The sequence below is a fragment of the Rattus norvegicus genome, chromosome 10, assembly GCF_021556685.1.
Source record: "Rattus norvegicus strain SHRSP/BbbUtx chromosome 10, alternate assembly SHRSP_T2T, whole genome shotgun sequence".
Classification (NCBI taxonomy): Eukaryota; Metazoa; Chordata; class Mammalia; order Rodentia; family Muridae; genus Rattus; species Rattus norvegicus.
In genome coordinates, this window is record NC_141543.1 from 87,332,501 (window position 1) to 87,358,261 (window position 25,761).

Consider the following 25,761-nt stretch of genomic DNA (forward strand, 5'->3'; position numbering starts at 1 on the left):
GAGAGTTCCACAGAAGATCTAGAGGAGCTAAAAAAATTGGTCGCTCTGGCTTTTGTGAGAGAGAACACACAAAAGAGGCTTCAGAATGCCCAGCAGCATGGCAAGAAAAAGAGGAAGAAAAAAAGGTTAGTATTGAAAAACGAGGAGTTGTGGGGCATGTGTGTGTGTGCATGGTGTGTGTGTGTGTGTGTGTGTGTGTGTGTGTGTGTGTGTGTGTGGTCAGTGTTGATAAGAGCAAGAGGGAAGGGAGATGAGGGCCTTGGCTGATGGGAGGAAAAGGGGACACCAGGGCTTGTCCCGTCTGGATCACAGCACTTTCAGTGTTCTGTTTTATGGCATCCCATAATAGTGTGTGTGACCTCGAATCACACCTTGTACTGTCCCTTCCATTTGTATTTGCAGTGCATTTTAAAGACTGGGTGGAGAGGGAGCTCCTTGCTGAAGGAACAAGAAAAATTTCCCTTCATAGGCGCAAGCTCGAGTGTGTCTAGGGAATTTCACATGCTTGCAGTGGAACAGGACCATGGTGACTTGCCAGCCCCGGTGGTTGCAGCCTGTGCACTCCAGTTCTGGGTTAACACTCTGCTGTGCCTTGTGGAGAGCTTGTCTGCCTTCTAAATAACTTCCCTTAGTGGGGAGAAGAAGGAGACAATATTTTAGTCAGAAGTATGTGTTTTTTAAAATTCCCGTCCCCAGTGGGCTGGTGGTGTATAAGTACAGGAACCACTAGGAATGTAGCCTAGTGTCAGGTGCCTCAGTTTCAGGTGGGAGGCCCTGGGTTCAAGTCCCATCACTGACAAAATTAAAAAAAGGGGGTTGAGGCAATGATGCTAACATGAAATAGCAAGTAAAAGTAATTGTAGCCCACGGAGTGACGGAACTGTGAGGGCTCCTACTGCTCTGTGTCCTTTGTGCCAGGGTCCTTGGTGATGGGGAGGGGGCAGGGCCTGGCTCAGTGTGGCAGCTGGGGCGTGTGTGTCTGATCCCAGCCCCGTGTTCTGGCCAGGGTATCTGTCTGTGTCTTGCTGTCTGCCTTTTTCTCTTTTCCAGATGATTGGTGATCAATCTATCCAACTGCCGGTATGACAGCGGTGAGCATCTGTGTTCAAGGGATCGGTGATGAAGACTGAAGGGTGGGGATGCCTGAGGCTGATAAACAGGGTCTCCAAATGCTTGGTTCTCCTGGCTCCATAAACTGTTAGAGGAAACTGGAAATCTCCTTCTAAAAATCACGTGGCATCCACAGCCTAAAGTCTTGCTCATTTATGTACATACTTGTTGGCAGGGCTTCACTCTGTAGCTCAGGCTAGCTCAAGACTCAACTATGTCAAATGTACCCCCCTCCCCGCCCCTGCCTCTGTACTAGTTTATCTCACTGATCTAGGGTTTAATGTTTGGAGACAAGCCAGAGAGCTCTTCCCTGGGAAAGGGAAGCCAGGTTGAGTCTAAGATTCACCCCACATAGCCTCAGATGTATCCTTCAATAACCTATCCATTCCCCTACACTCTTTGCTCTCTACATAGAGCAAGATGGCTTCCAGTCCCAAGGAGCCAGCTCTCTAATTTCAATATGAGATCTGGGAGTTCATAGGAAAGGGAGCTCTCCTGCTTCTGTCCCTCACCAGACCTTTTATTTTTTCTCGTCAACTCCTTCACAGTGCGCAGGGCTGCCCAGCAATATGGCCTTCGAGAGGCGGGTGACAATGATGACTGGACTCTCTATTGGACCGACTACTCAGTGTCGCTGGAGCGAGTGATGGAAATGAAGAGCTATCAGGTGTGTCCCCGACCCTGGACGTGTGGCACCTGGCCAGTGGTGGCCTGGTTTGTAGTGCTGGCTCTCAAAAAGGATCTCATGGCCCTCCCGTAGCCCTGCTTCAATTCTGCCAGAATCGCTTATGAATTGTGGCTCCCTTTGCAGAAAATCAATCATTTTCCTGGGATGAGTGAGATCTGCCGCAAGGACTTGCTGGCCCGGAATATGAGCCGCATGCTAAAGCTGTTTCCTAAGGACTTCCATTTCTTCCCCAGGACCTGGTGTCTTCCTGCTGAGTGAGTACCGGACTACGCCCGCCCCTCCCCCCTCCCATCGTTATTTTTTTTTTTCTCTCTTGCCCTGATTTCCCAGCTGCCACAACCCCTTTCCATACTACCTTCTGAATTTCCCTCTACTGTTCAGGAAGAAAGAGGGTAAGGGTGTGTCCAAGGTTGAGAAAACACAGGCCCTGCCTATAAAATGAGCTGTCAATTAGGTAGGGGCTTGGGTGCCTTGGAGGTTGGACCCACAGTTAGGATGAAAGTTTGCTCTGCCCCCGAAAGCTGCTGGATTTGAACTTGTTCCAACCACCTGCTTGTGTAGTTTCTGAATTTTCAAGGAGAAAACAAGGTTGTGGTTGGCACCCAGAACAAGAACAGAGAAGGTTGCCTAGCCTGCCCCATTCAGTGGCATGGACAGCCACCAACCCTCCCTTCCAAAGGAAGACCTCCCCTCCCAGTTTGTGTAATTCTCTAGGTCATGCCCAGAGTTGCAAGGGAAACAGAGAGAGATGGCATGCACATGACCAGGGGTACGATGAGGGTACAATAAAGGGTGGTGACAGTGACGTGTCACCGACAGAGTCATATTTAAATGGATGGAGAGACAGTTCCGAGCATGGCACAGTGCACATATATACTTCTAGACCTAAAAAATGTAAACATCTAAAACAATGTTTTAAAAAAAATTATATTCACACTGCAAAGAATCTCATCCTCCCTTCTCCACCAAGTCTTCCCCAAATCAAGAGCCCTGGAGCTTGCAGACTCTTCATGATGTGTCTGGAGCAATCTTCAGGGCTAGCATTAACTTCAAAGGAAGCCTGTGTTAGCTGGGTGGTGCTGGGGCACGCCTTTACTCCCAGCACTGGAGAGGCAGAGGCAGAGGCAGAGGCAGAGGCAGAGGCAGAGGCAGAGGCAGAGGCAGAGGCAGAGGCAGAGGCAGAGGCAGAGGCAGAGGCAGAGGCAGAGGCAGAGGCAGAGGCAGAGGCAGAGGCAGAGGCAGAGGCAGAGGCAGAGGCAGAGAGGCAGAGAGAGAGGCAGAGAGGCAGAGAGGCAGAGAGGCAGAGAGACAGAGAGAGAGGCAGAGAGGCAGAGAGGCAGAGAGGCAGAGAGGCAGAGAGGCAGAGAGAGAGGCAGAGAGGCAGAGAGGCAGAGAGGCAGAGAGAGAGGCAGAGAGGCAGAGAGGCAGAGAGGCAGAGAGAGAGGCAGAGAGGCAGAGAGGCAGAGAGAGAGGCAGAGAGGCAGAGAGAGAGGCAGAGAGAGAGGCAGAGAGGCAGAGAGAGAGGCAGAGAGAGAGGCAGAGAGGCAGAGAGAGAGGCAGAGAGGCAGAGAGAGAGGCAGAGAGAGAGGCAGAGAGAGAGGCAGAGAGAGAGGCAGAGAGAGAGGCAGAGAGGCAGAGAGAGAGGCAGAGAGGCAGAGAGAGAGGCAGAGAGGTAGAGAGGCAGAGAGGCAGAGAGAGAGGCAGAGAGGCAGAGAGAGAGGCAGAGAGGCAGAGAGAGAGGCAGAGAGGCAGAGAGAGAGGCAGAGAGGCAGAGAGAGAGGCAGAGAGAGAGAGGCAGAGAGGCAGAGAGAGAGGCGCAGAGGCAGGCATATAATGTGATTTAGAGGCCAGTTTGGTCTACAGAGTGAGTTCCAGGACAGCCAGAGCAGTTATACAGAGAAAGCCCATCTTAAATTTTAAAACAAAAAAGTACGTTAAAGGGAGCTGGAGAGATGGCTCAGTGGTTAAGAGCACTGGATGCTCTTCTAAGAGAACTTGGGATCAATTCCCAGCACCCACATGGCGGCTCACAACTGTCTATAACCCCAGGATTTGACGCCCTCACAGAGAGATATACATGCAGGAAAAACACCAATGCACATAAAATATAAATAGATAGATAGATAGATAGATAGATAGATAGATAGATAGATAGATACATAGATACATAGATACATAGATACATAGATACATAGATACATAGATACATAGATAGATGAACAAGGAAGCATGCTCACTGTTCGGATAACGGGAGCCTCCAGGTTTCACAGCCATTGTAGAGCATTGTACTTTCTGACTTCCTCAGTGCACAGAAGATTCCTTTAAATTACAGTACAAAACAAGGCCTGAAACACCTATAATCCACAGATTAGGCGTTTTTATTCCTGCCCCTTGATTTCTTGAGAGAAGACCTTACTATATAACCAAGGCTAGCTCAAACGCTCAGTCCATTTGCTTCAGTTTCCTATGTGTTAGGAGTACACACTACCACGTTCAGCTTCTAATCCCGTTTCCTTCTTCTAAGTACATTTTTTTTTTGCAGGTATGCTTTTAGATATAGCATCAAGTAGCCCAGGATAGCCTTAAATTTGCTATGTAGATAAGGATGTTCTTGAACTGTTGGTCTCCTGCCTCCACCTCCCCATCGCTAGGATTACAGACCTGTGCAATTACACCCAGTTTATGTGGCTGTGGAAATTAGACCCAGCGCGTCATACACGCTAGGCCTACATCTGACCTACATCCCCATCCCTCAGCACTCTTTCTTCAGAGGGCATCCAAGGGTGCGGTTTGCCTTCCTGGACTCCTGGCTTAAGGGGAGGCATCACAGGGAGGTCGCACTGGAGTCCAGACACGAGTCCAGTACAAGAAGGTGGTCCTATTGTCAGGGCTTAAGCTGGGAGCAAAGCTTCAATTCATGGGTAAATCCAAGTCAAACGAACTGGGGCACATCACCTCACTGGCCAATTTATATGACGTAACGAAGGAACGCATGAGACAGCCTTCATTATTCACATGGTGTAGGTAATGGAGATAGAGGAAGTGAAGTCAATAAAGCATCTTAAGCAGAGAAGTGGTGCTGCCTACGTTTGGATCCAGGGTGAATTTCCTTTAAAGCTTAATGTCTGCATGGCTGGGTCACTGAGTGTCTGTCAACACCAGGACCTTGTTGGTAGCTTCTCTTTTCATAAGGAGCCTCCCAGGGCTAAAGAAAAATAATGGTTGAGGATTTAAGAGCATTAACTGGTTTTCCAGAGGACCCAGGATGGATTCCCAGCATCCATATATATGGTACCTCACAGCTGTCTGTGACTCCAGTTCCAGGGGATCTGACACCCTCTTCCAGCCTCCTCTCTGGCACCAGTCACAGACACGGTGCAGAGACATGGTGCACAGACATACACACAGACGAAACATCTATACACATAAAATAAATAAAAATAAATAAAGATTAGTTTTCCTTGTCATTGTTCCCAAGCTAAAGGTGTGTCTTGTCCCCTCCCTGCTGTGACAGCTGGGGAGATTTGCAGACTTACAGCCGGACAAGAAAAAATAAGACTTACATTTGTAAGCCGGACTCGGGTTGCCAGGGGAGAGGCATATTCATTACCCGGTCGGTGAAAGAAATCAAGCCAGGAGAGGATATGATCTGCCAGCTTTATATTTCAAAGGTACTTCCTCGCCATGATTGCGACCTCGGGCTCTGTGGGACAGAGTGCGAAATGAAGTCAGTGGAAGGCAGAGGTGCAGATGAGCTTGTCTCATGCCTTGGATGTGGTCAGTCCCAAACCTTCCAAGTCACAATATCCCTCACCCTTGCACAGTTCACCACCGATCTGGCCTCACCAGGCTGACCCTCCCTCAAATGGATGAAAGCTTGGTTTGAGGAGGCCTTGCCTCATTTAGGAGAGGGGTGTCATCTAGGGACATTTGTAGTCGCCGGCTTTTCTCCCTGACTGGGGTTGGGGAGTCACAGACCACATGGGAATATAGCCCACTGCACGGAGGGGTCCTTCTAGAAGTGTGGGTGAGGGGGGCGGGGAAGCTCTGGTCTCCCCAAGACAAAATGTCTGAGAGCCTATTGCAGGAAGACTCTCTGAGAAGGCAGCTGGGAGTGATGTAGGCCTGGGTACTTGTGCCCCATTCTAGGACTCTGTAGCTTTGATCTCCGCTGAGACATCTCTTAGAGAGAATTGCTTGAAGCATTCCATAGCTCAGGAGTTCTAGCCACCGTGTGGTCTAGTGAGGACCCCAAGGTCACCCCTCAGGTCCTAAAGCCCAAATCTGTTTCTCCTGCTTCCCCACCTGGGGCAAGCCCACTCTTTACACCACTGGGCAATGCTGCGGCTAGTTCCCCCGAGGACAAGGTAGGAGCTAGACCTCTTCACCCGTGGCTGCCACCTCTGACGCTTTCGTGACTTCTCTTCTCCCCACCCAGCCCTTCATCATCGACGGGTTCAAGTTTGACCTTCGGGTTTATGTGCTGGTGACCTCCTGTGACCCTCTCAGGGTTTTTGTGTACAATGAAGGACTGGCTCGCTTTGCTACTACCTCTTACTCTCACCCCAACACAGAAAACCTGGTGAGCTGAAAGGGACACCCTTCCTCCTCATGATAACATCCTCAGATTCCGGGGAACTGGCATCAGATGAGTGATGACTGTGGCCCAGATTCCACGCGGTTTCTCAGTGCTCCCAGGAGCCCCCCGAGATAGGCATTAGTGTCGCCACCTTCCAGAGGACATTAAAACCTGCACAGTATAGGGGACTGGACTAGCCTCACTCAGCTAAGAAGTGTTGCATCTGGGACTTGAGGCTAGGTCTTCCTGAGTCTCTCATACTCTGGGCTATGGGATATTGTTTTTTCCTCATTTGCCCCCTTGCTTATGCCTGTAAATTCCTTCCCCTGCCCCCGGGGCCTATGGGAGTGGATGTGGGCAGTGCAGGGTGCATGGAGGGAAAGGACCCAGAAGGCCCTTGCTTCAGCCTGACCTATGGTCTTGTGTCTCTTTCTCCAGGATGAGATCTGTATGCACCTGACCAATTATTCTATCAATAAGCACAGTTCCAACTTCATTCAAGATGCGCATTCTGGCAGCAAGAGGTAAGAGGGCCGCTTCGCTCATCTCCCAGGATTCCGTCCAAACCCACTCAGTCCCTGACAGTATTTCCATCTTGGGTCACATGATCTCCACAAAGCCTGCTTTGCCTCTCAGCCCAGAACAGATTCTTCATGTCAGCTCTCTGGACTGTTAATCATTAAAAGGAGGCCATGCTGTAAACCCTGGGAGGCTGGGAGGAGGGAGATAAACACGAACGGTTTCCCCAGCAGAACACATACACACACCAAAACATACCTTGTTACAGTTGCCCTCCAGGACCTTTCCAGATCAACAGACTTTATTGACTGCTTGGCTGCCAAGCGAGGAGGACTTGCCAGCTGGGATTCTTGGTCTGTAGTTCCCCTGGGGTGTTGCTCCATCACAGATTCTCAACTGATGTGTCACGATGCCCTGGAGTCACCTGGCTAGTCAGCCTTCGGTCAGATTGGGGAAAATGCGGGATTTGGTTTGGTTTGACCCCCACAAGCAGCTTCTCTACTCAAGTTACCGATTCATCAGCTTGCATTTGAGAGGAAGGTAGACCAAGAAGTGTGTGTGTGGCTGGGCAGAGAGGGGCAAAGGGAGCCTCTGGGTGTTAGGGCAGAGAGCCAGTGCCTGAGGACTTATTGTTGAAGTTTCCCCACCACACTGTGGCCAAGGCAGAGCACCCAGGAACTCGGCTGGAGAGTGATCTTAGCTCCATTATTGTTTCCCAGATGAGGAAACTGAGTCTCGGAGAAGGGTTAAGTTGCCCAAAGTCACATATCTCTGAGTGATACAGTTGGGTTGAAAAGCTATGTCCACTGTGCCAGCCTCACGGGACTTGAGGGTCAGGGAGGCACGGGGCATTTTAGTACATGGACTATTATTAGTACAGCTTCCTTGGAAGGAGGGGATATATGTGTGCATGCACACGTGTGTGTGTGTGTATATATATACACATATATACATATGGCTGGGGGTTGTATGTGTGCATGTGTGTGTGTACATGTGTGTATGTTATGTGCATGTATATGTGTAATAGTGTGTATACATGTATTTGTATGTGCATATTTGTGTGTATACTGTGTGTATGGTGTGTGTACATGTGTTTGTATGTATGTGTTGTGTGTATACATGTGTGTAGTTGTGTGTGCATGTTTATGTATGTGTGTATATATGTATGTATATATTTAGCGTGTGTACATGTGTGTACATGTTTGTGAGTTCTGTGTAAATGTGTGCGCATGTATGTGTATGTGTGTATGTATGTATGTGTGTTTGTTATATGTGTGTACATGTGTGTATTTGTATGAGTGCGTGTATGTGTTGTACACTAGAGCTGGCCTCAAGCTTGGTTATAGTGGAAGATGCTTTACCTCCTGATCTTCTGCCTTTACTTCCCCAAGTGTTTTAGAAATAAGTCTTGTAGCTAAGACTGGCCTAGAACTCACTTTGTAGCCCAGGGTAGCCTCAAATTCCCACTCCTCCTTAAGTGCTAAGATTACAGGTGTACACTGCCATGCTCAACTTCAGCGCCCCCGCCCTTTTTAGAGGACACCAGTCCCATGTTGTCTGAAACTCTTGGTACTTCTTCTTCCTACCCGGACTGTGGTTGCCACAGATCCTGCACTGGTTCAGCATCCGTGGTTGGGGAGGCCTTGCATGTCACGCCCTCTTTGATATTTGTCCACTGAGTAAGCCTCCACAAGTTGCTTTGAGCCTCCATTCCTGGGTTTTAGGATGCAGCCAATGATCGGACCCGCCTCGTCCTGCCGGGTCCCTGTGAGACTCAGATGGCCTATGCTGCAGCCTAGTGTTGTCACTCTTAGTTTTCTTTAGTCCTAGGGCCTTTATTTGCCTTCATTTATGAGAAATGATCTCATCGGCAGGCATTGTGGTGTGGGTAACATACTGTGGTACTGGGTCCTAGCACTCGGGAGCGCTCAGAAACATTGAAACCATACTAGGCCTCAGGCCCTCAGGCTGTGATGGACAGGGTGTTGTGGGGACAGCCAGACCAAAATAAAATGTAGACACTTCTGGTAATATTTTCCCCTCTCTGGCAGTAGAATTACACACGCTAAACAAGTGTTCTAGCCTAGAGCCTGTACCCCTTACAGACCCTCAAATAACACCCAGCCTCTGTGCTTTCCCTGCTATGACATCTCCCTCTTCTCTGGGCCCCTCTCCATCGGAGCAGCCATCTGCCTCCAGGGGCTCCACTCGGTCCTCTCCTGGCTCAGCCTCTGTCCCCTAGAGACCCATCTCTTCTCAGCTCTGCAATCGTGCCAGAGACGTTTTATAACAGAGCCACACCCACAACCCTTTCAGCCATGCAAAGATTAATCCACTTAAGAGGGCAGAGCCCTCCCAGAGGTCGGGTCTCCCGTCACTACAGCACTGGGGGCCAAGTTTCTAACACTTGAGCTTAGAGGAGCATACTCATCCCACAATATGTCCTGGCCTCTAGTGCTTCCCAAATTGCCCCTTTCCCTTCCCTTCCTTTCTTTCTGCCTGCTTCCCTGTTTGAGAGCCCCCATCTGCTGAGACATAAGACAGTTTTCTCATGCTAACTATCTGCCTCCTCGAAGTTGACAACTGAGGTCAAGTCACCCCCGGTTTTGCCCTTATCTTCCCATTGGGGTTCAATGTCAGCAGGAGCGGGAATCCAGTTGGAGAGGAAAAGAGAGAAAATTTGTGAGCCTGGAGGGCCTCTGGGCAGACGCCAGACATCATCTTTCAGCGTGCCTGGCACACGCCTGGTGTTAAAGTGAACTGAGTCACCGTGGAACATTAGAAAATCACCAGGCAGAGTATCTACGTGGCGAAGGGAGCTGAGTCATCAGAAAGGGTTATGTTGTGTTTTGTAACACGTGTTATAGGAAATTAGGGAAATGTGTAATCTAGTCCAGAGAACTTTATTTCCCAATTAGGCAAATTAAAGTTGTTTTTTTTTTTTTTCACTAGAAAGGCTTAGCTTTCAACAATCTGGAAAATCCATTTATGCAAAACGGTTCAACCTGACAAAGGTGGGCAGAGAAATGCCCTTTGTGATGAGAGGCCCTTGCTTGCCTGTCCTTCTCTAGACACATCCTGGGTGCTTCACATGTATTCCTATGGCTTCAGGTGTCCTGTGACAGGTGGCAGTGGCACAGAGGTCGATCATTTGGCAGGCAGTCCCTTCCCACAAGCCCCTTGGCTGGCTCTCCAGCTCCTTCCTTTTTGACCCTTCATGGGAGCCCAGTGCAATGACTTTTATTTATTTATTTATTTATTTATTTATTTATTTAGTGTATCAGTACACTGTAGCTGTCTTCAGACACACCAGAAGAGGGCTTCGGGTCCCATTACAGATGGTTGTGAGCCACCATGTGGTTGCTGGGATTTGAACTCAGGACCTCTGGAAGAGCAGTCAGTGCTCTTAACCACTGAGCCATCTCTCCAGCCCCGCAATGACTTTTTAAAAATAATTTTTAAAGCCGGGCATCAGTGATTCACTTAATCCCAGCACTCAGAAGCCAGAGGCAGGTGGATCTCTGAGTTTGACACCAGCCTGGCCTACAGAGCGAGTTCCAGGACAGACAGGGCTACACAGAGGAACCTGTCTTCAAAAACAGAAACAACCCAAAATGTACTTTTATATTTATTTGGGGGAGGGGGTACATGCCATGGTACCACACTGCACATGTGGAGGTCAGAGGAAAACCTGCAGGAGTCAGTTCTTCCTGTGTGTGGATGCTGGAGATCAAACTCTGGTCATCAGGCAGAGCAGGTGACTCTCTCCGACAGGGTGGCCAGGCACCTAAGACTTCCCAAGACAGAGGTTTCCTGGAATGTGGGGCTTTACGTTTAAATTGGGGACAGTACAGTTTGCTTGGGACAGCTGGTACCTCTCTGTGGAAATACGGTGGGCCTGATGTTCTCTGCAGACAGCCCCCAAAGCAGGACTTTGTTTTAGGTTTCCTAGAATCTCAAGTGACTGAAGTGTAACCAAAGTGTCATTGTTCTTCAAAGGCTCTCTACTTGCTTCAAAAGGTCACCAAAGGCTGAGAAACCATGGCTGCTGAAGCAAACCAGTAATGTGAGGAGAGAGAGACAGAGACAGAGACAGACAGAAACACAGAGACACAGACAGAAGCACAGAGAGACAGACAGAAACACAGAGAGACAGAGACAGATAGAAGCACAGAGACACAGAAACACAGAGGGAGACAGACAGAAACAGAGACACAGAGAGAGGAAGAGAAAGAGGAGAGAAACAAAGACACAGAGACATAGAGAGAGGATCAAGAGAGAGAGGAGAGAGAGAGAAAAGAGAGAGGAGAGAGAAAGAGGGGGAGAGAGAGAGGGAGAGAAAGAGAGAGGGAGAGAAAGAGAGAGGAGAAAGAGAAAGGGAGAGAGAAAGAAAGAGAGAGGAGAGAGAGACAGAGAGAGAGAGAGGGGGGGAGAGAAAGAGAGAGAGAAGAGAAAGAGAGAGAAAGAGAGAGAGGGGAGAGAGACTGTCTGTCTCTGTGTATGCACATTCATTTTTGCTGCTCTCCAACCAATACCCAGACAACTCTTTCTTCAGCCCACAGATGTTTCTTAGAAAGTTCTCAGGCTGTGTACCCCGATATTCTGGAGGGGCCTGGGGAGTCTGGGCCTGTGACTCCTACGTGAGCACCTCCATTCTGATCCAGCCTTGGGGTCACTCTGGCTTCTGGGTGTTCTCTGCCCCCCACCTCCAGTCTGCCTAATCATCTCCAGAAGTTCCTGACTTTCATCATTCCATGACCTTGTCCGTTAGATCGGTTCCCGTTAGATCGGTTCCCCTCCCTCATGTTCTGTGTCCCCCTTCAGGAAACTCTCCACCTTCAACTCATACATGAAGACCCACGGCTACGATGTGGAGCAGATCTGGAGGGCCATTGAGGACGTCATCATCAAGACTCTCATATCAGCTCACCCAGTCATCAAGCACAACTACCACACCTGCTTCCCCAGCCACACGCTCAACAGCGCCTGCTTTGAAATCCTGGGCTTTGACATCTTGTTGGACCGAAAACTGAAACCCTGGCTGTTGGAGGTAGGGATGTTGGGGACATAAACTGCCGAGTTTTGGGATCAGACAGCTTTGGAGACTCTGCCTTCCTGGTTCACCTGGATTAGTTCAATTGACTTCTGCCACTTCCGTTTCATGGTGCTTGACGTCCATGGGGTGTTACGCTTAGCTGAGAAATGGCCACCAGAGGGGGGTAGACGGCTGGGAATTGTGCCCTCCTGAGGTCCAACCAGGCCACTACTCTGAGGCAGATTCTAAAGATCGCTCTGCTTCCTGTGTTTCCCACAGGGAGGCTGTTCCTCCTTAAAACTTGGTTGCCGGTGATTGGTTTCAAATGGGAGCAGCCTTGCCTGAGCTACCCAGTTGCAAACACCAGTACAGGCAATTCTGTGGTCAGAGTGGGGAAGCGCAATCCCTTGCCCTGGTAGGAAGAGGAAGAGATTTCTGAGCGATTCACTTCCTGATTAGATTCCATAGCTTTCTTAAGCCGCCATTCAACGTGCTCGGAGGGACAAGGATGTAGAATTCTGGGGTTCTTCCCTCCCTCACACCCAACCCTTATTCTCAGGCTGGTGAAGGGTGGCATTGTTTGGAGCTCCCATCCAAGGACGGAGTAAGGTGTCAGTGCAAGTTCCAGAAGCTGCTGGCACTCCACAGATGTCACACTGCACAATACAGATTCTTCTTGGGGCGGGAACTGATCTTCTAGCTGCCCTCTTCTGTCTCTCCGTTAGTCCTGATTGGCTTCTAGAAAGAATCACTCTGCTTCCAAACTTTGAATTGGTCTCTGTGTTTCCCTCTGTATTTTCTTTTTTCACCCCTAGTCCCCTTTGCTCACCCCATTCCTTACAAGTAGCCTTATCTGACCGGAAACTCACTCTGTAGCCCAGACTGGACTCGAGCTCACAGAGCTCCACCTGCTTTTGCCTCCCAAGGGCTGGGATCTGGTGTTCTTTCCTATTTTCCCTCTCTTCTCCCCTCCTCCTCTCTCTTCTTCTCTTCACCGCTCCTTCCTTTCCCCATTCCTCCCAACCTTATGTTTTTCCTACTTTTTTCCCTTTGGCTTGTTTATTTGAAATAGGGTGCTGCTTTATAGCACAAACTATTTTGTAACTTACTATATTTTTTTTCTTTTTTCTTTTTTTTTTTTTCTTTCTTTTTTTTTTTTTTTTTTTTTTGGAGCTGGGGACCGAACCCAGGGCCTTGCGCTTGTTAGGCAAGCACTCTACCACTGAGCTAAATCCCCAACACCAACTTACTATATTTTAGCCCCAAACTTTTGGTAATTCTTTTGCCTCAGCCTCCTGAGGGGGATTTACAGGCATGAGCTACTTATGTCTGGTTAAACCTGTGGCTTTAGACTACTGCCTTCCTTCCCATCACTTGTAGAGCACAGTATATGAGAGAGAACACACCCCTGCCTCCACCCATGAGACTGAAGACCTGTAGAGAGGGAACTCTTCTTGCTTCCAGAGGAGAAAGGACTGAAATAAGGAGCTGTGGAAAAAGGGTGGTGCAGCCTTTGATCCCAGCACTCAGGGAGCTGAAGCAGGGGCATCACTGTGAGTTCCAGTTCAGCCTGGTCTACGTAGGTCCAGGCTAGCTAGCTAAGGCTACATAGAGAGACCCTGTCTCAAAAACAAACAAAATCCTGCCTGGTTACCCCAGAGGGAACTCTACTTCCTGCCTTCCCTGTTTTCCTCACAGTGGCTCCAGGCTAGACCTTTCTTAGCTCTGTCCCACGAACACAGCCAAGGCGGTGAGGCCGGCCTTGGCCATACCTGGAGGTGGAGTCTTGGCTTCATCTCTGCTTTCACACCGTTCAGCCCCATCCCCAACCGATGTCTTCTCTTCACAGGTCAACCATTCTCCAAGCTTTTCCACTGACTCCAAGTTGGATAAAGAGGTGAAAGACAGCCTGCTCTATGATGCGTTAGTCCTCGTCAACCTGGGGAGCTGTGACAAAAAGAAAGTCTTGGAGGAGGAAAGACAGCGGGGACGGTTCCTGCAGCAGTGTCCAAACCGGGAGATCAGGTAGAGCAGGGCCTCTGGCCCCAGGCAGCCCGTTCTCATCCTGCCCGGCCCTCAGTTAAGACCGCCTGTCCTGGCCCTAGCTGGGACTAAAGTCTGCCAGTTCTGTGGCCCTCTTGTCACTTCCTGGAGGCTTGGGGGTCTCTTGTGAGGTGGAACTATGTGTATGTAAGATATTAGGGGACTGACTGACATCATTCCCATGAGGCCGTACCTGGTACCTGGCACCTCAGTTTGTTAGAGATTGTTTTTTTTGTTTTTTTTTTTTTAATAAATTTATTTTTTAAGATTTTATTTTATTGTATGAGTACACTGTGCCTTCAGACACACCAGAAGAGGGCATCAGATCTCATCACAGATGGTTGTGAGCCACCATGTGGTTGCTGGGATTTGAACTCAGGACCTCAGGAAGAGCAGTCGGTGCTCCCAACCACTGAGCCATCTCTCCAGCCCTGTTAGAGATTGTTAAGGCCCTCGACTGTTGGGCCAGTGAGTGGCTCAGTAGGTAAAGGCACTCAGTAGCTGGGCGTGGTGGTGCAAGACAGGTGGATCTCTGTGAGTTCAAGGCCAGCCTAGTCTATAGAGAGAGTTCCAGGATAGCTGGGGCTACACAGAAAAACCTTGTCCCAAAACAAAACAAACAAACAAAAAAAGGCATTTGACATCAGTCAGACAGATGGTCTGGATTCCATTCCTAGATTCCATTTCTGATGACTCAGCTCCCTTCGCCACGTAGATACTCTGCCTGGTGATTTTCTAATGTTCCACGGTGACTCGGTTCACTTTAACACCAGGCGTGTGCCAGGCACGCTGAAAGATGATGTCTGGCATCTGCCCAGAGGCCCTCCAGGCTCACAAATTTTCTCTTTTCCTCTCCAACTGGATTCCCGCTCCTGCTGACATTGAACCCCAATGGGAAGATAAGGGCAAAACCGGGGGTGACTTGACAGGAGGGAATCAACTTCTACAACCTGTCCTTTGACCTCCATGTACCTTCTTTAGTGTGTATGTGCATATGCATAGATACATACTAAATAAATGTAAAAAAAAATTCCTAACAACATTTTATTATTAAAGCATTTGGCTAGCAAGCCTAAGGTCCTGGGAGAAAGATAGGATACACACACACACACACACACACACACACACACACACACACACACACACACACACAGAGAGAGAGAGAGAGAGAGAGAGAGAGAGAGAGAGAGAGAGAGTTGTAGTTTTGTGTGTTTTGAGACAGCATCTCTGTAGTAGTAGTAGTAGTAGTAGTAGTAGTAGTAGTAGTAGTAGTAGTGTGTGTGTGTGTGTGTGTGTGTGTGTTTTAGCACATGTGAGGGGGGAGTCTGTGCATACTTGTGTGTGCACATGTGCAGAGGAAGGCATCAGGTATTCTGTCACTCTTTACCTCATTCCTTTGAGACAGGGTCCCTCATTGACTCTGAAGCCAGACTATTGGTCAGCATTCTGGTTATAGGCTGATGTGTGTGCATGGTTAGACATGCATGACTATACCCAGCTTTTTAGGAGAATACTGGGGTCTGATGGAGGTCCTCAGGCTCTAGAACCCTCTCTCCAGCCCCCAGCCCTTGCTTTTTTTTTTATTTAATCTTTTTGTTTGTTTGCTTGCTTTTGATGCATTCTTTTGTTTGTTTTTCTTGGGTTTTTTTGTTTTGTTTTGTTTTGTTTTCAAGATAGCATCTAGTGTACCTCAGACTCCCATAGAACTTGCAACCCTCAGGCTGACTCAGCTTCGAAAGTCCTGGGATTCCAGATGCATATCACTGGGTCCTATTGCTAAGAAACAATAATCCTGTGTAGAAAGTTAGTCTGTGGGCTGGAGAGATGGCACAGAGGTTAAGAGCACTGGCTGCTCTTCCAGAGGTCCTGAGTTCAAGTCCCAGCAACCACATGGTGGCTCACAACCATCTATAGAATGATCTGATGCCCTTTTCTGGTGTGTCTCATGACAGCAAAAGTGTAGTCACATACATAAAATAAATAAATCTTAAAAAAAAAAGAAAGTTAGTCTGTGATGGAGAATTTGCAACAGTATCTTTCTTTTCCTGCTCTAATTGTAACCTAGGAACTTTACTGCCTCCAGCTGCTAACCTAGGCCCAGACCTGGAAGCTTCTAGACTCCATACAATCTGATCTAGGCCTGGAATGGCTTAAGCCTCTGAGACTGTTGCATAAACTCACCCTTTCTAGCTCTTTCTGAACTCTGGATGCTCAACTCAGCTCTTCTGCCTCAAACTCCTCTCCAAGCTGACTGAGTCAATCTGGCTCTTCTCAGTTTCTCCTGAATTGCTCTGCTGACCTCAACTAACTAGCAATCTGTTGTAGTCTTCTGGTTCTTTCTCCTTCTCTGACTCATTCTGTCTTCACTGTGTCTAGTTTGTTCTCTGTCTGCTACCTGTCTCTGTGAAACTCCCTTGGTAAAACAGCTTCTTTCCTATCCACTGTGCTGCTCTTTCTTTTTTTTTTTTTTTTCAGAGCTGGGGACCAAACCCAGGGCCTTGCGCTTTCTAGGCAAGTGCTCTACCACTGAGCTAAATCCCCAACCCCTTGTGCTGCTCTTTCTTAAGTTCTGTCTTAAGTAGCTTCCCTTTCCTCTCTCTTCTTGTGAGAGTTGGGCATATCCTAATCTGTCAGATCTTTCTCTGGTTCATCACTTTGACTGCCACTCAATTAGATGTCACTTTCCTTTTTAAAAATTTTTATTTTATTTTTTACTCATTCACTTTACATCCCTTTCACTGCCCCCTTCCGGTTATCCCAACCCCCCACCACACACAATCCTTCCCCAATCTCTCCTACCCTTCTCCTCTGAGCAGGGGGACCCCCCCCCCTTGGTATTCCCCCACCCTAGCACTTCAAGTCTCTGCAAGGATAGGTGCTCCCTCTCCCACTGAGGCCAGACAAGGCAGCCCAGTTAACAGGACATATCCCATGTACAGGTAACAGCTTGCGAGATAGGTCCCCATTTGAAGACCAAGCTGTCCACCTGCTACATACATGCAGCAAGGCTAGGGTGTGTGCTCTTTGGTTGGTGGTTCAGACTCTGAGAGCCCCAAGAGTCCAGGTTAGTTGACTCTATTGGCCTTCTGTGGAGTTCCTATCCTCTTTAGGGCCCACAATCCTTCCTCCTTTTCTTCCAATAAGAGTCCTCAGCTCCATCTACTGTTTGGCTGTGGGTGTCTGTATCTGTTTGAGTCAGCTGCTGGTGGGAGCTTCTTAGAGGACCACATGCTCCTGTCTGCAAACATAACAGTATTTCACTAATAGTGGCAGGGTTGGTGCTTGCCCATGGGATGGGTCTCAAGTTGGGCTGGTTGTTGATTAGCCATTCCCTCAGTCTCTGCTCCCTTCCCTATGCCTACATTTCTTATAGACAGAATAAATTTTGGGTTGAAAGTTTTGTGGGTGGGTTGGTGTCTCTCTCGCTCCACCAGGGGTTCTGCCTGGCTACAGGAGGTGGCCTCTTCAGGTTTTATATCTTCAGTCTTATGAGTCACAGCTAAAGTCCCACCCCCCATTGATTCTTGGGTGCCTCTCTTATCCCAGGTCTCTTCACTTGTCCTGGAGATGTCCCTTATTTTCTCACCCCTGTCAGTTGCAGATTTCCATTCATTTTCTAGCAATCTCTCCTGTCCTGAACCCACTCCTGATCCTGAACCTTCCATTCCTGTCCCCATACCCACTCCACAAACATCACTTTCAAACATGGGTGCTTCCTTCTACAAACAACTTTCACCTTCATTGTTGGGATTAAAGGTGTGTACTAAGGATGTGTCTGTATTCCAGTCAGCGGTATTAAAGGTGTGTGCTAAGGACTAAGCCACACCACACTAGAAATGGGTATTTTCAGTAAATAACACAATCTTGGGGTTCACAGCGTGATCACATACCCTGCAACAAGAATTTATCAACTCGAACAATTTCATTAAGACTGTTTCTTTGTTCCTGGAAACTGGAGATTAAGATGTATACACATAATTATATGAAATAAATCGATTAATATAACATGAGGATTTAGAAATTACCAGTCTAAGAAACAAAAACAGTGGAGTGGTGGTGCATGCCTCTCATTCCAGCACTCAGGAGGCAGAGGCAGAGGCAGAGGCAGGTGGATCTCTCTGAATTCGAGGCCAGCCTGGTCTACAGAGTGAGTTCCAGGATAGCCCAAGGCTACACAGAGAAATCCTGTCCCCCCAAAACAAACAAACAAACAAACAAACAAAAACCCCACAAACAAATAGACAAAAGCTTTGCCACCTCTGCCCTGTTCTGTGCTGACACCTCCCTCCCCACCATTTGCCCTAGAACGAGATCTTTCTCCTGCTTCTGCTGTCAGGAGACCCTGAACCTGGTCCAGGTGGTGCCTTTGCTGCTTTTCAGATCCCACCAAGTTTTACGAGTCCCTAAGGTAACACCACAGGCACGCTCAATGGCACCTCACTTCCCCTCTTCATGTCATGCCTACTCTGTGTGACGAGTGTGGCCCTGACCCAGAAGCCAAAGACACCAGGACTCCTGACCGGAAACTGCCGTGGATAAGCTCGGCTGGCTGGTGGCATCTCTAAATGCTACAGCCCAGGCTACTTCCGCCTGGACTCCAGAAGGCCTCGTGCTATGCTGCTGTTTCTCATACCTCAGCTGTCACATCGAAGGCCTCTCTTGTGGTAGTTGGTGCGACAGCTCAGTGGCTCTCGGTGTCCCTGCTGTATAGGAAGCTTCTCTTGCGACCCTACCTGATCTCTCCTTTCTGGGGAGGGGGTGGGACCTGCATGAGGTCACCTCAGCTCATAAAGGCTCAGTAAGTCCACCCAAGAAGGCTTCAATTGTAGCAAAATACGAGCTTCTTCTCTCCAGAGAATGGGAAGGCGGCGACAGCCTGCCTGGTCAGACTAAGCTGAGGGGGAAATGGGTTTTACTCATAAAGGGAGAGAAATTGGTTGAGCTGTCAGACCCTTGTAACCAGCTCTGTTGAGCATTGTGAAACTGACTATCCCAGGAGTGCTAGAACCCTCTTCCAGAAACATTCTTGCTTTTATTTAATGAACACCGATGAACCACTATTCTGTACAGGGCCCTAGATGGCAGCCAGCCTACGCATGTCCCTTTCAAGAAAACACAACTGTAGCCCTGCATTCTGTTTTCCAACAGGATGGAGGAAGTCAAGGGCTTCCAGGCAGTGAGGTTACAGAAAACAGAGGAATATGAAAAGAAAAACTGTGGCGGCTTCCGGCTCATCTACCCTGGTCAGAATTTGGAGAAGTATGAAAAATTTTTCCAAGACAATAGCTCCCTTTTCCAGAACACTGTTGCTTCCAGAGCCCGGGAGCTGTATGCAAGGTAGGAAGGCTTCCTCTAGGGCTGAGGTGAACAGGGTGTTCTTCTCCTCTGGGTGGCCCAAGATAGCAGGGAGAACTTCTGTGTCCCAATTCCCAACCTTGCAGTTGACAGAGGAGCATTCAGGGGATGGAACTGGGAGATCCCCTAGCACATCGAGTCACTAAATAAGAACAACTGCTGTTTTAAAAGTTCATCTCTGAGACAAACGGCCCAGCCCACCACTGCCTCGGAAGTGTGTTATGAATCCAGGCTATATGGAATCCAAGGACGCAAAGAGAGCCATCCACTTAGGTCCAGTCCTAACCAAGCACCGCAGTTATGAGAGGGGAAGTCAGAGATAGAGGAGGTCAGATATCAAGATGGCACCCAAGGACTTAGAACTACCCTGTCTCCTGACCCCCGAGACCAAGCGATTTCATCTGGTGCACTGCCTTTGGTCCAGTCCCAGGGTTCACTGGTCAGAGAGCCCGGCAAATAAAGTGGGCCAACATGGGAGCCCCTTGCTTTGGCCCCCTATCCAGTTCCTCTTTCCAGAGAAGGGGGAAGTGACGAGGGTACAGTGGTGTGAGAAGTAGCCCCCTTTACTGTTCCCGAACTGGGGATGGCTGGAAGATGGCGCTATTTCATCTACTCTGCTCCTTGGCCTTCGGTCACTTGATTGCCTCGCTCCATCCTCCAGTCCCATCTTCTTTTTACTGTTTATTTGCCATATATAGGTGTTTTGCCTGCTTGTATGGCTATGCATACAGTTCCTTCAGAGGAATCCATCCGATCCCTGAAACTGGAGATACAGACAGTTGTGAGCTGCCATGTGGATGCTGGGAATCGAACCAGGGTCCCATGGAAGACCGGCGCTCCTAACCACTGAGCCGCCTCTCCCGCCCCCTCTCCATTCTATCTTACCCGCCCCCTAAGAAGAGTGCCTGCTCCTTCGCCCATGACACCTGTTCTTCCACTGACAGGCAGCTGATCCAGGAGCTGAGGCAGAAACAGCAAAACAAATTCTTCCTAAAAAAAGAGAGGAAGGAAGAGATGCAGGGCGAGTCTGCGGGTGAGCAGGCAAGAGACAAAATCGTGCGACTCCAGCGACCGAGACAGCAGCCCAAGTGCAAGCCGGCCACCTGTCCCCCCAAACAAGTAAACTCCGATGAGGGGGGCGCGTGTATAACCAGCACCTTGCCGCGGCTCGGGCCGATCCGTGGGAGGGTGCCACGGAGACCTCTGCTCCGAGCACAGACACACTGATGGGCTGCCCGAAGGGCTGAACTACAGGAAGGGGGCACTCAGAGCCTGGCATCTGTTAGACGATCCCTCCGTCCTGGTGGTAGAGAATGCTCGCACTGGTCCGTCTCGGGCTGTGCTAGAGACTGAACATGAGCCCATGTAGGGGGTGTGCTCCCCAACTGTGTGTACTCGATGCTCTCACCCCGGCCTGGGTGGGAATGCACCCTTCAGGAGACTCCTCAGGACATCCATGGGGGTGACTAAACAGGGCAGGGCGCTTCCGACATGCTTTCTGCACAGGGCGGCCCAGCCCCTGCCGAGCCACTTCACTGTCCTGGGATCTGAGTCTTTGTGTTTCTCCGTCTGCGGTCTCCTGTTCTCTTCTGCCTCAGTGGTTACTGACGACTTTTCAACACCTCTGATCATTCTTGTTTGTCTTGTTTTTCTTAAAGACAGCGGTGGTCTCTCGTGACCCAAAACTTGCTAGGTAGCCCAAGATAATGTGGAAACTATTTCATCCTCCTGCCTCCACCTCCTGAGTGCTAGGATTACAGGCACAAAGCCTGGATAATGGTGCTAGAGACTGAACCAGGGCCTCGTGCATACTCGGCCGCTAATCAAGCTGTGTTGCCAGCTTCCCTCCAAACTTTAATTAATTAATTAACTAATTAATTAATTATTTTCAAACTGTCTCACTCTCACTGTGGAGCCCTTGCTGGCTGGCCTGGAACTCACTATGTAGACCATGCTATAACTCGTGGCTAGCCTCCTGCTGGAGTGCTGGGATCGCAGGAGTGAGCCACCATGCCCGGTAATCCCCTCAGTCTTGAAGATTTCACTTGGAAGGACAGAGCTAAAGCTGGGTTGGAGACTGTTTTCAACTAGCTTGGGGTTGGGGTGTGTCACAGACTCTTTAGGAATCTGAGGACAGCTATGGAACACTTTGCCGTCGACTGTGCCCTGTACTGTTTGTAATCTGAGTTTCAAGTGACTAACGGACTCCCTCTCATAATCCAGCCATGAGCTTTTAAGGGTTCCAGAACCCGGGCTAAGAGCTCCAGGTTAGAAAGTCTTTGTTATCTCCTGTTTGCTTCCTCCTCGCCTCTCTTGCACCTTCCCTGGGGTGCAGATGACTCCGATGGTGGACAGGACCCTGTTCCCCACGGGCTGTTTGCTTTCCTCCTTCCCAGTCCTTCCATCCAGTGAATTTAGGATCCCGAGCGTCTAGCCTGCTCTTAAATATCAGAGGCCTAAAGAAAAGTGAAACTGCCAGGAGCCTGGACCAGAAGGATTCCAAGAATGAGGTTGTCCTCATTCCCTGCAAGCCGGTGTCTGCAAGGAACTACAGCTCTGTCCCTGACCTGAGGAGTTCAAACCCCAGCTACTCTGAGTTGGAGTTCCACATGGCCAATTCCAAAGTCAAGGAAGTCAAGTCGGCCTTTTCAGTGAACATAGTCAGCAGTGCCCAGGTAAGTAGAGGGCCGTACTCTAGAAGTGGGAGGGGAGAGTCTTGCTTTCTCATCTTTTCCCTGTCCCTAACTTGTAGCTCTTTGAGTACCCACTGCTGCTGCTTGAGCCTCGGTTTCCCCATTTGTTTTTTTTTTTTCTTTTTTCTTTTCTTTTTTTCGGAGCTGGGGACTGAACCCAGGGCCTTGTGCTTGCTAGGAAGAAAGAGCTCTACCACTGAGCTAAATCCGCATCCCCAGTTTCCCCACTTGTAAAGCTAGAACAGTGGGATGACATACCTGCTGAGGGGGTCAGCCTGGGACGGACTGAGGAGGAGCTGTCCTGCAGCCCCTTTTCTTAGGCAGGTCTCCATCGACACCAGCTAGGCTGCAGTGCATCGTCTCAAATCTACAGCTTAAAACAGAACCGTGTGTCCTTTTATGGCTCTAGAACCTACGGTGTGGGCAGGGTCGGGTTTCCTTGTAGCCTGTAGAGAGGAAAGCCTTTTTTTGCTTCATCATAGTCTGACGGCTGCTGTCAAGCATTGATCAGTGACAATGACAACACTGACTGCCTATGTTGTCACCTGGCCTTGTTCTTGTTTGTTTGTTTGTTTGTTTGTTTTGAGGCAGGGTCATCACAAGACCCTGGTTCTGGTCATCACAAGTTCTAGAAATCCCTGTGCCTCTGCCTCCTGAGTGCTGAGATTAAAGACATGTGCCAGCACACCTAATGATAAACTTATTTTTTTGATGAGGTAGGTGAGGTGAAGCCCAACTGTGGTCCCTTTGTCTGGAAGCCACTGAAGCAGGCAAGTTGCTTAGGCTCTAGAATTGAGGGGTAACCTAGTCCATCTTAAACATTTAGTGTGTGTGTGTGTGTGCGCGTGCGCGCGCGCGCATGCGTGCCATTTGAATGCAGTGCCAGCAGGTAAGAAGAGGCCATTAGATCCCCTGGAACTGGAGTTACAGGCAGTTGTGAGCCACCGTGTGGGTGCTGGGAGCTGAACCTGGGTCTTCTGTGAAAGTAGCATATGCTCTTAACTGCAGAGGCATCTTTCCATCCCCCAGTCTAACACATCTGTTTATATAATCAATGCACACAAACACAGAATCAGATATAAAGTCTTCTTATCATTTGCTTCCATGGTCACAGGTTCAGTAATCCACAGATCAAAAAAACGCCTTTAAAGCGACACCTTTACTAAACGTACACATTTTCTTTACTAAACATACACATTTTCTTTTTTTAAATGCATTTGTGCATATGGGTGTTCATGTGTGTGTGCCTATGTGTGTGATAACCTTAGGTGTCAATCATCAGAGACCATCCACTTTGTTTCTTTTTTTATATTTATTTATTTTATGTATATGAATACACTGTAAATTCAGACACACCAGATCCCATTACAGATGGTTGTGAGCCACCATGTGGTTGCTGGGGATTGAACTCAGGTCCTGTGGAAGAGCAGTCAGTGCTCTTAACTGCTGAGCCATCTCTCCAGCCCCCACTTTGTTTCTTGAGATAGGAGCTCACTGGTTTGGACGTTACCAAGTAGGCTAGGCTAGCTGGCCCATAGGCTCCTGAGTCTGTCAGTCTCTATGTCCCTCCTGCTAGGATTACAAGTCTAAACTTCTAAAACAAACAAACAAACAAACAAACAAACAAACGAAAAAACAGACCCTGCGTTCCGAGGATCAAACCCCTCAGGTCCTCATGCTTGGGAGACAAGTACTCCTGAGTCATATAACACCTGAGTCATATCTCTCCAGCCCCACCCAGCCTTTATTTCTTGCACTGTTGAGAATTGAGCCCATGGCCTTGAGCATGCCAGGCAAGTTAAGTAAGTGCTCTATCCCTGAGCCATATATACCCCCAAGCCCTTGTTTTTGAGAGCTTTTAATTCCAGTACTTGGGGAGGCAGAGGCAGGTGGATCTCTGAGTTTGAGGACAGCCTGGTCTACAGAGCGAGTTCTAGGACAACCAGGGCTACATAAATAGACCCTGTTGACAAGCTTTTGCTTTTGAGACAGGTTCGTTCTGTGGCTTTGGCTGGCCTCAATTTTGCTGTGTGTCTCGGGCTGGCCTCTTAGACACCTCTCTCTTCTGCATCCTGGATACCTATAGAGTATAGGTATGTGTCATTGTGCCTAGCATCAGCATGCAGACATTTTCCTGGACACCATTCCCCAAACAGTGCAGTGTGATGGCTGTTTACGTAGCATTCCCATCGCGTTAGACGTTATAGTCCGTCTAGAGGTGATTTAAAGTATATGAGAGGCAGTTGTGATTGGCTCACACCTGTGATCCCAGCACTTGAAAGGTAGAGGCAGGAAGATCAGTGGTTCAAGGTCATCCTTGGCTACATGGAGGTCAGCCTAGGACCCACAAGACCTTGTCTCGAAAACTAAAACAGTGACCGTGAAGAACTATCTGGATGAGACACGTAGGTGACGCATGAATGAGGACTACATTTTATAGAAAATTTTATAGAAAGGACCTGATTTTGGTATCCTTGGGATGAGATGTCCTCTTTGGACATCAAATGACAACTACATTTACAACTTTTCCATTCCAGAACCAAGCCAAAGCAACAGCAATGATGAAATGAAACAGCTGAACATCTAGTTTTTACTTGAAAAAACAAAACAAAACAAAACCAAAACCAAAACCAAAACAAAACGGAAGCATAGTGTGGACGCCTTTAATCCGAGTACTCGGGAGGAGAGGCAGGAGGATATTTTCGAGTTCAAGGAGAGTCTGATCTACAAAGAAAGTTCCAGGAGAACCAGGGCTACACAGAGAAGCCCTGTCTTGAAACAAAACAAAACAAACAAAGCAACAAGGCTGGCGGGATGGCTCAGTGGTTAAGAGCACTGGCTGTTCTTCCAGAGGTCCTGAGTTCAAATCCCAGCAACCACAGCCATCTGTAATGGGATCTGATGCCCTCTTCTGGTGTATCTGAAGACAGCGACAGTGTATACTCATGTACATTAATTAATTAATTAAAACAACAGCAACAAAACAGCAAAAGTTGAGTCTGGGCCAGGTGTGGAGACTCATGGCATTAATCTCAGCACGTGGGGACAACGGCAGGTGGCTTTCCATGAATTCAAGCTGGTCTACATAGTGAGTTCCAGGACAGCCAGGACTATATAGAGCCCTGTTTTTTTTTTTTTTTTTGGAGCTGGGGACCGAACCCAGGGCCTTGCGCTTCCTAGGTAAGCGCTCTACCACTGAGCTAAATCCCCAGCCCCATAGAGCCCTGTTTTATCTTAAGACAAACAAACAATACAAAAGGTTGACTCTAGAGTGACCCAAGCATCGCTCCATTAGCTACAAAAACTTCAAAGCAGTGTGGTGGAGCTCACTCTTAATTCCAGCACTCACAGGGCTGAGGCAGGGGGATCTCTGTGAGTCTGAGAACACCCTGGCCTGCACAGCAAGCTCCAGACCAGCCAGGGCTACACAGTGAGAACCTATGAAAAAGAAAGAAAAGAAGTAAGAAAGCAAAGATAGCCCGAGATGAGCTACTAGCCCCTTCCTCCTGGCTGTTTGAGGACTCAAAGACATAAAGCCAGGCTAGGGGGGTGTAGCTCAGATGTCGCCTGCTAGCTAGCCTTGAACGCACTAGGCTCTGGGTTCAGTCCCCATCACCAGGAATTTTTTTTAAAAAGTTTTAAGGGGGAAAAAAAAGGCAAACCCAGCTAGCACCTTGATCTTGGGTTTCTCAGCCCCCAATACTCTAAAATAAAAAATAATAATGATCCTCCTGTTTAT

At 48.7% G+C, this 25,761-nt stretch overlaps 1 protein-coding gene and 2 long non-coding RNA genes across 20 annotated transcripts in view; 1 reads left to right on the plus strand and 2 right to left on the minus strand.

Annotated features, from left to right (window-relative positions):
• Window positions 1-230, minus strand: part of LOC148003079 (uncharacterized) — a 4,476-nt gene extending 4,246 nt beyond the window's left edge. The window contains exon 1 of the long non-coding RNA XR_015632031.1: window positions 1-230. This exon is cut by the window's left edge and continues 469 nt beyond it. This is a non-coding gene — a long non-coding RNA (uncharacterized LOC148003079).
• Ttll6 (tubulin tyrosine ligase like 6) overlaps window positions 1-25,761 on the plus strand; it is a 45,531-nt gene that overhangs the window by 10,045 nt on the left and 9,725 nt on the right. For 11 of the 18 annotated variants that reach the window (XR_015630418.1, XR_015630420.1, XR_015630419.1 and 8 more), the window contains exons 2-13: window positions 1-125; window positions 1,051-1,091; window positions 1,659-1,777; window positions 1,922-2,052; window positions 5,313-5,469; window positions 6,237-6,380; window positions 6,816-6,901; window positions 11,721-11,946; window positions 13,781-13,956; window positions 19,123-19,311; window positions 20,274-20,448; window positions 21,726-22,004. The exon at window positions 1-125 is cut by the window's left edge and continues 94 nt beyond it. Coding sequence is in view for 11 of the 18 variants with exons in the window: in XM_087570747.1 (XP_087426873.1) it covers window positions 1,757-1,777; window positions 1,922-2,052; window positions 5,313-5,469; window positions 6,237-6,380; window positions 6,816-6,901; window positions 11,721-11,946; window positions 13,781-13,956; window positions 19,123-19,311; window positions 20,274-20,448; window positions 21,726-22,004 (1,584 nt within the window). In the remaining 7 variants the exon portion in view is untranslated. 18 annotated transcript variants of the gene reach the window in all.
• Window positions 10,512-13,956, minus strand: LOC148003080 (uncharacterized). The gene is made up of 2 exons (XR_015632032.1): window positions 13,704-13,956; window positions 10,512-12,669 (listed from the first exon to the last, which is right to left on the minus strand). It is a non-coding gene; the product is annotated as an uncharacterized LOC148003080 (long non-coding RNA).